Below are 12,410 nucleotides of genomic sequence, written 5' to 3' on the forward strand. Positions count from 1 at the left end.
ATGTCATCTGTTAATGGCAGCAGATTTGAATCTGAAGTCTTCCTTCTCACCGGGATACCTGGACAGGAACATATTGATCTCTGGATCGCTATCTTCTTTTGCATAATATATGCGGTTTCAATAATAGGAAATTCACTCATTGTGTTCATTATAAAAACTCATGAAAGCCTTCATGAACCCATGTACATTTTCCTTTCCATGTTGGCCCTCACAGACCTTGGATTATCAATAACCACCATGCTGACAACCCTGCGAATATTTTTGTTGAAATCCAGGGAGATCACCCATGATGCTTGTTTTGCCCAGCTCTACTTCATCCACACACTCATATGCATTGAGTCATCGGTGCTCTTGTTGATGGGCTTCGATCGCCTCATTGCAATCTGTGACCCCTTAAGGTATGCTTCCATCTTAACACCAAGGAGAATAGCTATGATGTGGTTGGTGTGTTTGCTGAGAGGGGTGGTCTTAAAGCTTCCTTGTCCTATTCTTCTTAAGCAGTTCCGATACTGTCGAGCAAATATCCTAACCCGTAGCTACTGCACAAATGGAGAAGTCATGAAAATGGCTTGTTCAGATATCACAGTCATCAGCATCTATGGCTTGTGGAATGCACTCTTCACAGAAAGCTTGGATTCACTGCTCATCTTACTCTCTTATGTGATGATCCTCAAAACAGTACTGCATATCGCATCCCGTGCAGAGTGTCTCAGGGCCTTGAACACCTGCGTCTCCCACCTCTGTGTTGTCCTTGCCTTCTATACACCATATCTCAGCCTAACTTTGACGAATAGGTTTGGGAACACCCCTTCTCCCTTGGTTCAGATTCTCCTGAGCTATATCTATGTGATGTTCCCACCTCTCCTGAACCCCATTGTGTACAGCGTGAAAAACAAACGCCTGCGTGCAAGGATAGTTGGGATATTTGGCAACTGACAGGGAAATGGGAGACCAAAAACACACTCAAAGGCTTCCTGTTCCGTCCTGTATCCTTTTATCTGAGATGACATAAGCCACTGATTTTCACTCTGCAGAGAGCATATGCAATGTGTTCAAAGCCTGGAGCAATGGGTGATGGGCTGGAGAGAGAGGATACAGCAATGAGGGCATGAGACCAAGGCAGGAACCGGCCTTTAAAAAGCAGCCGTTTTTATTATTGCCAGGGGACCACTGAGATTTTGGCCCAGAAAAGATACACATTGGTGATTTCTCTGACCTCACAATTGCTCCCAGTTCAGTCAATAAAAAGCAGCTGTTTTTATTATTGGCAAAGGACCACTGAGATGTTGGCCCAGAAAAGATGCATATTGGTGATTTCTCTGACTTCACAATTGCTCCCGGTTCAGTCAATAAACTGAAGGGATGTGGTGCTGTTTCTCATGATACACAGCCTGTTAATCTCCTGTCTCAGTTCCCCGAGAGAAGTACAACCTATTCTGACCACAGCCAGGCACGTTCACTGTACGGTGACCACTTTTCCAAACGGTAAAACATGGATGGAGATGAAAGCCCTTTGTCACTCTTCCTCCCCTTGACTTCCCTCCTCAGGGTCCCATCCTCTGCTCCTTGTATTGCCTCATAGTACCATCCCCTGGCTCCTTGACGTTACTCAAGGCTCCCTTCCCTCCCCAAGAATAAAACCACAGCTAGACCATGATAAGAGGTGCCCAGGGAGGTTGAAGCATTTTGAGGATCCCCGTTCCCTCCCTCTGTATTTGGCAATGTGCTGGAGGTTGTCCAGTAAGAGCCCCATGGCTGTGTTCCTGCACCTAGGATATACATTGCAGAGCAGATGCAGAGTTTGGGTTTCCAGTGGCAGCATGGGCTCCTATTGTACGTGCTGTCACAGTCCATCTGCAGCCTGGACATGGCACCTCACCTTAGGGTAATTGGAGGAGAAGGGGAAAGGCCTCTGGTGAAGAGATGGGACAGAGGCAGAGCCTCCAAGCACAACATGGAGCACAGTTTCCTGCAATTCTAAACCAAAGTTTACTCAAGCAAGGAACTTGGTGGGAGGCTCTTTAGTAGAGGAATAGGATGGAGCTGTTAGGAGAACCTCTGCTTTGGAGAAAACTGAATTGCTACAATCCCACACAGGGGGCTATTGCTTTAAGCCTGAACATCAGTAGGTAAAAGCAGAAACTGTGCTGCATAGATCCTACCCACAGGAATGCGGCAAGAGACAGATCTTATAAATCGCAGGGCCTAAAAGCTCATAAAAACACCTAAGAGCACCCAGAGCTGGGCACTTAGTGATACACATAAACACCTCCTGCTTGGTACTATGCACTCCCCACACCCTCCCGTTAGATAACAGCTTAGCACCAGGTACATTATGACCCAAGTTCAGGAACAGGTTGTAATGACAGCACAAGGAAGAGTGTTGTTTTGATGGTACCACCATTATGCCCCAAGTTAATGGGTAGATCTAGTTACATTACTGGCTGTCAATGCATTACAGTGAGGGGGTTGTACCTGGATAGGTAACTTGTTTTTCCTGTGTATAAAAGTGTGTGTAACAAGGGCTGTGTCAAGTGAAGTAGGAGATGACAGAGCCCACTTGCCATCAACTGAGTCACATCCATTGTCACGGCGTATGCATGTATCAATGTAGAGTCATATTGGAGACTCATGAGGCTGTTGGAGACCGTACGTCAACAACAATAAACCTGGTTCCAGGGCTTTTGTACCTCGCTTGATTTGTGGTTCTTGGGGGTTCTTCGAGGTCTGCAGTGTTGGCTAACCGGGAGTCTACACTGCCGTCCAAAGAGAGCACACACACATGGCCAATGTGATTAACATCAAAGGGAGCAGACTGGACATCCAAGCACCATTCTGGTAGAGACGCCCGACTACAATCATCATCATCATCATCATTACCATCAAGAAACATGAGCTCAGCACCCATTGGTGTCTGATGCCTCCTTAATTATTTCCTTCCATCTTTCCTTGTCCACTGCAGAGTGGCTTAAATTCTGGACACTAGCTCCACACCAATCTACCATATATGTGGGGTCTTTCTCTCTGCTTTGAACAGTTCATTTTTCCAAATACCAGGGTCTTCTCTTCTCACTCATAGTTCATTCTGCCAATCAGAAAGAATAGTTGTATCTTCCATTGTATAGCCTTTTGCATTTGGTTCTCTTTTGTCTGTATTTTCCTATATATAACCTCACTGGTGACTTTCTACATCCAACCTGTTCTGGGATCTTTCTATAACAACTCCTCTAGAATGCCAATATCCTTCTCTTTGAATTGTTCATTGCCAGCAATGTCTCACGTATACAATATGCTGCTGAATATACACATTTTCAAGATGCTTAGCTTCTTTTCAAATATAATTACCCTGCTTTTCCACATCTTATTCATCGCCTTCAAATTTGCTCTTGCTTTTGCTATTCTAGTCTCTATTTCCTTCATACTGCCTAGATCAGACATGCTCCCCAGAAATGTGAACTGATTGATGTTCTCTAGTTTCATCCCGCCTACACTGAGAAGCAGTGGATTTCATATATCTAAAATTTATTAAGCCATTTGATGCAGCCCCTCATGATCTTCTTACTACTAAATTAAGCAAATGCAACTTAGATGGGGCAACTAGAGGAAAAGCCTCCTAACTGTCAGGGTGGTTATACATCGCAATAAACCACTTAGGAAGGTTGTGGAATCTCCATCACTAGAACTATTTAAAAGCAGGATAGAAAAACACCTCTCGAGGATGGTCTACATAGTGCTTTGTCCTGCTGTGAGGACAGGGGACTGGACTCAATGACCTCTCCAGGTCCCTTCCAGTTCTAGACATTCATGATTCTATGATTCTATGATTATCAGACCACAAGCTGCCATTGCAGCAAAATGTTGTACATGGTAATAGAATGAAATCAACAGTGCAATGAAACATATTTATATATCATGAGTGCAGGAAACATAAATACCAAAACAGCTTTTGCCTGTCTATTTCCATGTGGTCAGACATATGTCATGATGCAATGGGCTACACTTGGAAGTGGAGATCCAGAAAGGGAGTTTGTGTGAAGGATTCAATTGCAAATTCACACAATGCTTATATAGGCAGTGGAATCACCAAACGCAAGGTAGGAACAAGGCCAGGTGTGATGGGTTTGACCCTGGGATTCCACCTGACACAATGGAGTTACTGAGCCCACCTTTTCTGTAAACCTGGCCACACTTTGTCTTGCACAGTCAGGTTCTTAAGCCTCTTCCAGGATACACAGAGGTAGGGCCAAACCCAGCCGCAGAACAGTGCAAACATTGAGATATATTCTGGGAGGACTCCTCTTAATAGACTTGCCACAGCAGTGAGCTGTCCTTCCCTCTTGGGGTGCAGGCCAAAGTTATATAAGGTTTTCTTCCTCCATCAAAGTGGGGGAAATTAAGAACAACCTACCCCCACCACTTAGAAATTACAAAGGAATCTGAACTGTCCCTGTGACAGTTTGCCCTCATATTTTTACATATACATGATTTTGAACATGTCAATATGCCTAACTCCAATGTGCTTTAAGTAAATGGGCAAATATCTGTCATTTAAGACTTTGTCCTCCCCTGAATGCAAATATTCTATTTCTGTGCATGTGCATTCTTGTATGTGGTGTTTTAGAAAAAAGTTTAAAGTATAATCCTATTTCTTAATCTGGGTTTTAGAATGAAAGAAATCAGTGCATTTCAAGGGTCTTAATGGCCCATTGATCAAGGCAAGAATCTATGTCTAGTCTGTCCTTCGTCCTACAAAGACATATGGCCATGCCACTTGTTAAAAGAATCCATACTGAATTTTGTGTATTTCTGGAGGTGTGGGGGAAATGGGCTGAAGACGTCCCACGCTGGTGAAATTCTCTTTAAGGAATGGGCAGCAAACCATGAGGCTGTGTCCACAGTACAAAGAAATTTTGAAAGGGGGAACATCGAAAAAGAAAATCGAAATAAGGGATTTTGAAATAGCGTGGCCACACACACAAAACGGATCGCTGTACCTATCCGCTATTTTGAAATAACACCTTCCATTTTTTGAAAGAGAGCTTCCACACTGGAAAATGGGCTATTTTGAAATAAGAAGCCGGGAAACATCATGCACGGGGTCACATGGCTGACAAGCCCTTCTGGGTCATACAGCCAGCAGTGCCTTTAAGGGGCCCCTCCCAAACACATCCACCCTGCACACACAGAGCCCAGCAGAGCAGTACACAGCACTGTGTGGACTGTGCACCCAGAACCAAGAGGAGAATGGAGGAGCAGCAGCTGTCAGAGTCTGATGCTGACACCGTCACTGGGACCCAGGACGTCATCGCCATCCTGGGCTTGGTGGATGCCCTGGAGCCCACCTTCCCACCCACATGTGTCCTGCAGGCCCTGCCAAGGGGGCAACCGCCGCTTCCCATTCCCCGTCCTCCACGGCGCCTCTGGAGACACCCCAGCGGTGGGGACTGGTGGGAGAGGCTGGTCCTGGGCCAGTGGGATGACGAAAGGTGGCTTGCCAATTTTAGAATGATGAGGCACACATTCATGGAGCTGTCAGTGGCTCTCACCCGCCCTGCAGCACATGGACACCCTCATGTAGCCCGCGGTCCCAGTCAAGAAGCGTGTGGGGATTGCCCTGTGGAAGCTGGCCACCCCGGACAGCCATCGGTCAGTAGGGCACCAATTCGGGGTGGGCAAGGCCACCGTGAGAGCGATTGTTCTGGAGGTAAGTCAGACAAGGGCCCCACACCCTCCCCAGGAAGGGGCGGGGGCCCCCGGCTGAGGGGCCTGCAGGGGCAGGGGGGGCCCCCCGATGTGCAGGCTCACATGTCGGTGCCTCCCTACAGGTTGTCCAGGCCATCAACTGCCTCCTCCTGTGGACGGTCATCCACCTCGGCAACTTGGACGACGCCATGGCGGGATTCGCTGCTCTCAGATTCCCAAACTGCTTCTGCGCACTCGATGGCACTCACATAGCAATCCGCACCCCAGACCGTAGTGCAGGATGCTATATAAACCGCAAGGGGTATGACTCGGTGGTGCTCCAAGAGCTGGTAGGTGCCCGGGGCCGGTTTACTGACATCTGCGTTGGCTGGTCTGGTCAAGCCCATGATGCGCAGGTATTCCGCAACTCCTGGCTGGACCAGCGCATGGAGGAGGGCACCTACATCCCTGCCCGGGAGCTCCCCGTGGGAGACACAACAATGCCACCCTGTATAGTGGCCGATGGGGCGTACCCATTAAAGCCATGGCTGATACGCCCCTACACTGGGCACACCACTGCCAGCCAGGACAGTTTTAACGCCCACTTGAACCAGGCTCGCAACACTGTTGAACAGGCCTTCGGATGCCTCAAGGGGCACTTCCAATGCCTCAACGCACGGCTGGACGTGAGCCTGCACAACGTCCCCGGGGTGGTTGCGGCCTGTTGCGTGCTGCACAATGTGGTGGAGGGCAAGCAGGAGCGCTACATGCCCGGGTGGGCTGCGGACAGTGGCCCTGGCTATGAGCAGCTGCCTACAGCCCCGTGCCACCAGGCACAGCGTGAAGGGGTTAGGGTCCGGGAAGCCCTCCGGGATGCTTTCAAGCAGGAACCATGCTGACCCCCACCTGGCACATGGCTCACACTCACCCTGCAGCATGGCCCTCCCCGCACACACACAGGGGACACTGGGCTACACAAAAAGGTTTATTAATGGGGGACTAACAATGTAAATAAATGGCTATTAAACAATGGTGTGGGGTCTTCCTACTGGGGCTAAATATGGGGGGAACAGGGGGACAACTATATACAATGGGATAGGGGCATGCCTCCATGGCCAGGGCCACAGACGTGGGCAGGCCTAGTCCCCCACACGGGTGGAGGGGCGAGATCCCCGGTGGGTATGCGTGTCCCTGCTGCCCCTGGTGCGGGGGCCCTGTCGGGGCCAGGAGGGGGCTGGAAGGATGGGGAGGTAGGGTCATTCAGGGGATGAAGAACAGGGTGGGCTGGGAAAGGCAGGGTGGGGGTGGGGGCTGGGGGGGCCAAGAAGGGGATCCCTCTCCTGGCTGGCACTGGCAACCAGCCAGCTGGCCAGGGCAAGACGGGTGAATGGGATGAGGGTGGGTGGGATGAGGGCAATGTGTTTGGGGGCAGTAGTGGGAGTGGGTTCAGGGGCAGTGGGGGGGCGGGTTCAGGGGCAGCAGGTGGGGGGCGGCTGGGGGGCCAGCCGTCAGAGGTCTGTGACCGCCTCAGACCAGACCTCCCTCCTCCAGGCCCTGTCCTCCCTCCGCCATGCCCTCTCCTCCAGCTCCATGAGCAGCCACTCCCGGAGCACAGTGGTCTGCTCCTGGATGGCTGCGGTGTAGGCCTCCGCTGCCTCCTGGTGGTCGTAGTGCCACCAGCGTCAAGTCGTCCGGGTCTGGGCACGTGGCACCCGGGGCAATGGGGAGGAGGGCTCTCCGGCTCCATCCGAGGGTGGCACTGGTGTGGTCCGGCCCTCAGAGGATGATGCTGTGGAGACACAAGGGGAGAGTGGCCACCCATCAGTGCTGTTGCCTGGGACCGGGGTCTCCACCTCCGCCATCCCCAGGCCATCCCCCAAGGTGGTGCCTCCCCTGCTGACCCCACTTGGGGTTCCCGTGTGCCTGCTGGGACTTCATCTGTGGGGCAATTGCTGGCTGCGGCCTGGACCCCCACATCCCTCCCCGGTTGGGCAGGCTAAGGTGCTGTCCATGGGTGCAGGTGCTGGATGGCACCGTGCTTGGGTCTGGGACAGGGCAGGGTACTGTGGGATAGGTTCCCCCACCCAGGCCACCCAATCCACCTGTCACCTACCTGGATCTCCAGAGAACAGGTCCAGAGACACCGGCCTCAAGGGCACCTGGCTGGAGGTCTCAGAGCTCACTGTGATGAGTAATGGACCCACCCTCATCTGAGTGGCTCCCAGTCCCCGCAGGTGTGGGCTGGATGGAGGGTCCCGGCTGCTCCAGCAGGTCTATCTCCCGGTCGGGGTCTGGGTCACCTGTGTCCACCTGCACCGACGGCTCTGGGACATCCTTTGGGCCGAGGAGCTGTTGCAGCGCCCGGTAGTGTGGGCATCTCAGGCCGGCCCCAGCCCCCGATCGGCTGCAGGCGTCCTTGGCCCGGCTGTAGGCCTGCCTGAGCTCCTTAACTTTGGAGTGGACCTGAGCAGCTGTGCACTTGGGGTGTCCCTGCTTCCGCAGCCCCAGTGACAGCCACTCAAAGGCAGCTGCATTGTGGGGCCTCCCCATGCTGTGGAGCAGCACCTCCTCCTCCGCCCAGAGTCTGAGGAGGTCTTTTACCTCGGCCTCAGTCCAGGATGGGCCCCTCCTTCTCTAGCCCTGGCTGTCCTCTGGAGATCCCTCAGGTGGGGATGAGAGGGCCACCTGCCCCAGAGTGCGGGGGGCTCGCCATCCCACTGATGGGTTGGGTGGCACGGCCATCTGGCTGCTGGAGCATGCATAGGGCTGAGCTAATGCTTCTCATGCCCTAGGCACACTCTCAGCTTCCTGCACAGGGTTTCCAGAGCCTTGCGGCTTTAAGGGGCTGGCCCAGGGACCATAGAGTCCTGCTGGTGCTTGCTAGCACGTCTCCTGAGATCCCTGGAGCCGCCACCATGGTGGACCCGCAATTTCTAAATTGTGGGCCGAGGAGAGTCTACACATGCCCTATTTTGAAATTTTATTTCGAAAGGGGCCACTCTTCCCAATCACGGATGGGAAGAGAGATTTTGAAATTAGGACCCTTTTTCGCCTAAAAGAATTTTGAAAGAGGCTGTTGAGCATGTAGACCCTCTACAGCCTCTTTTGAAATTGAGGCCCCTTTCGAAATTAATTTCGAAATAGAGTGCTAGTGTAGACACACCCTGAGTGTCTTACACTGACTTCAGAGGCTGACCCCCATCACAAGATGAAACATGAAATAACTTGGAAAGGAAAATCTGCAATGAGGGATGGGGACCTATTAGACCTGGATCAGATAAAAGATTATCTCTGATCTGAAGAACACTACCTGAAGCAAGAACTAGGGTGAGAAAGTATGACTTGCGACTATTTACTTTTAGTGTGTTAGGCTTGGCTGTCATATTTCCTTAATTTTTGCTTAGGAACTTACTTTGATCTGTCTGTCATCCGTTACAACCCATTAAATCCTCCTTCTCATACTTAAAACAACCTGTGTTTGTGATCAACACCAGCATTGATAGTTATTGACTCTGGGTGAACAGCTGTATGTGTCTTCCTTTTACTGATAAAGGGGGTGAACTTCATGAGTTTTGTCTGTGAAAAAATTTGGTACAGGTTAATTTGGATTTATTTGAGGGGGTTTGTCCTTCTAGGGCCCCACTCCTGAGTGGTGTGTGAACTCTCTGTCACTAAGCATTCCCACAGCTGAGCTGTTCTCAATAACTCTCTGTTATCCTACAGGGGGGCTCTTACCTCAGTTCTTCGTCTTAGCTGGGGAGGGCAGAGCTTCTGGCTCAGCAGGACAGGGCACGGGGAACACCAGAGAAGAGGTAGGTGATATCAGTGAAATGAGAATTCCATCAGATGAGAGTGTCAAGGGGATCTCTGTGAGCGAACACATCACAGTTCCTCCTCACACAGGTTGGGCAGAATGGGCTGTTGTCTTGGAATCTGTTTACAATGGGCAGAGTCAGCCCAGCCCCCACACTGCTGTGAATTCTGCTGAGGCGGGGGGGAGGACAGGCCACTGTATCAAACCCCAGTAACTGGCTCTTTGCCATTCCTGGTTTAACATGTACCAGAGAAGCTGTGCAGCTGGGACCGGTGCACCAAGCAGAAGTATCGTGCGCCAGCTGGACCCAGCAGACAGTCTCTGGGCATGGACAGCTTCTCTCTGCAAGGCTCGAGGAGATAAGCAAGATTCAGGCCCTGAAGTGGGGCCCTCCCAGCACCTCCTCATCTGGAAGTGGGTTAGCCACAAGGGTGCCGGCCTGAACCCAGACGCTCAGAGAAGTGCAGCACATGGCATGACAGCAAGCAAGAGGCAGCACTTTTCCAGAGGGCAGTGCTGCCAGTCACTGGTGTGTATGTGGCCTGGGGGAAGGACGAGGCTGCTATTGGCTCACCCACCAGCCCGAGTGGTTCCCTCTGATGCTGAACATGCCCCTTGCCAACAAGCTCTTTGCCAGGAGATAGGCTGCAGCAGTCAGCATGGTCCCAGAGGCACTTCAGAGATCCCTTGTGGCAATGTCTGCTGTGCAGGCCACACATGGCTCTGCTCCCAGGACATCCCCATCCCTTGGCCTAGGGGTATTGGTTAGTGCTCACAGTGAAGATCAGGGCCTTAGAAGCTATACTGCATGAACATCTCACTATCTCTCCTTCTCTTCTTTACACCTCCACCCACACCATCCGAGAGAGCAGCCACACACACCTCACCGCAAGGCGGACCACTCCCACATTGTCACCATGTTAAGCACACAGCAGGAGGGTCTATGAGGATCCCCAGCAGTCCACAATGCTGCCCTGTGGGACATCCATGTTAGAATGGAACACCAGCTCAGAGCCAACACAGAGTGAAGGTTGTGGGCCTGGGACCAGCTTTGATGCTGTCACCAGTGTCTGGAGGGACATCACCTCTCAGCTGGACACAGCCACCTCTGTGGCCCTGCAGCTGTCAACCCTCCCTCACTGCATCCAGGACTCCTGCCTCACACAATGAGCAATATCTATTTCCTCATTCCCTTGCCATGCGGCCCACTGCCCCTTCTGTTGCCTAAGACCCCCCAATCCTCCTGCCTCTCAGAACTTTTTCACCCATGTACATCCAGACCCTACTGCAGACCCTCCATCCCCCACCCATCTAGACCCTACTACAGCCCTTCCCCACCATACATCACCCGGGTCCCAGCTCCATCCTACCATAGAGAAGGGCCCAAAACACATGGCACAAGGGTAACCAAGGGCAATGCCATTCCCTGTCTCAATCATCCTCAGGTTCGTCCATCCCCAAACAATCCTTGCCCTGAGGCTCCCACCCCTTTCACCAATTGCCCCACACCACCTCCACACTACTGTAAATTGTTCTTTACACTTCATTTTATGATAAATAATTTTGTGTTACAGAGGTTTTTTTAGAACACTTCTTTATTTTTGATTTATTTCAGGAAAGCAGTTATTTGTTCACCACACCCGTAGGCATCTTCACTGTGCTGGGGTTGTGGAGGTGTGAGGGGTCAAAGACAGGCATCCTAGTGGGAATGAAGTAGAGCTGTGGGTGGAAGGCCCCTGCTGCGGGGGCTTCCCAGGGAGAGTTACTAGGGACTGTGGGAGAAGATCTCTCTCAGGACCTCCAAGATCCGCAGCCCATCTTGATAGGCCTGGAAGATCGCAGCTGTGCCTGGCTGCTCATTGCCACACCTCTTGTCCATGGAGCCATCCTCTAGCTCCCGGAGAATGCCTCTCCCTTTCCTTACAATGCTCTGCAGGCCACAACAAGCCTCCACAATTTAGAGGATGTTGTGGTCCTCACATCCATGCAGGTAAGCAGGCTCCTGAAACAGCCCTTGAGGCAGCCAAAGGAGCACTTGCACTGCATCGTGGTGTTGTTCAGTTGAGCATTGAAACTTCCTGGTTGGGGTCCAGCTGGCTGGTATAGAGCTTCTTAATTACCACTGGATGAATTCCAGGAGAAAGTCTTAAATTCTTAGATATGTATTGTCCTTTGTCTCAGTTAAGTACCCTGGCTGGGGTGGCAATCACACCTCCAATTCTTTACTTTTGTCTCTCAATATTCCTAATACAACTATAAAGCTTAAGTCTAAAACTTTACCTTCAAAAATGACACAGATATGTAAGGAGTGTACATAGATTTGGGGATCATCATTTTTCATCAGACACTTCACGCAGCCTCCCTGACATACAGTTTGTGGCCACTAGATACATTGGATGCATAAAATGGCTTTCATATCCAATATATAAATCCAGTTACATGACTACTGCAACAGGACTTCTCCTTGCTTCTTCAGCTGTTGATTCAATTCATACTTCTTTTTCAGTGACCTGCTATTAAATGAAGTACAGCCAAATGCATTTCTCCCAGTACAGGCATAAAAGAGACATCTCAATACTTAAACCAGTGGAGATCTACAGAACACAGTTCAGCCAAATGTCTGTCACAGGGTCTCTCCTGAGTGCCACATATTTTATATATACAGGACAGACACTTGCAGAAAACAGGAGAGAGAGACAGAAAGAGAGAGCGAGCAATAGACTATTCTCATGGGTAAGATGAAGATCCAATTACATGAATACTCATACATTTGACTTTGAAATCCTTTTCCTGCATTCTGTCATCATGACTGAATAAGACATTGTGGGCTTATTATATATTAGGGAGGCACACCAAGGGAATGGATATTTTACATATTGAGCCCAATGCCTGTTACTGGTTCAGATATTGGCTT

The 12,410-nt window shown here is 50.8% G+C and overlaps 1 protein-coding gene across 1 annotated transcript; it reads left to right on the forward strand.

Moving 5' to 3' along the window:
- LOC142012907 (olfactory receptor 51G2-like) lies at nt 1-936 on the forward strand. Its single transcript, XM_074994284.1, has one exon. It carries the CDS (start codon nt 1-3, stop codon nt 934-936), a length of 936 nt encoding a protein of 311 aa, XP_074850385.1.
- Nucleotides 937-12,410: the final 11,474 nt, after the last annotated feature.

The sequence above is a fragment of the Carettochelys insculpta genome, chromosome 1, assembly GCF_033958435.1.
Source record: "Carettochelys insculpta isolate YL-2023 chromosome 1, ASM3395843v1, whole genome shotgun sequence".
Lineage (NCBI taxonomy): Eukaryota > Metazoa > Chordata > Testudines > Carettochelyidae > Carettochelys > Carettochelys insculpta.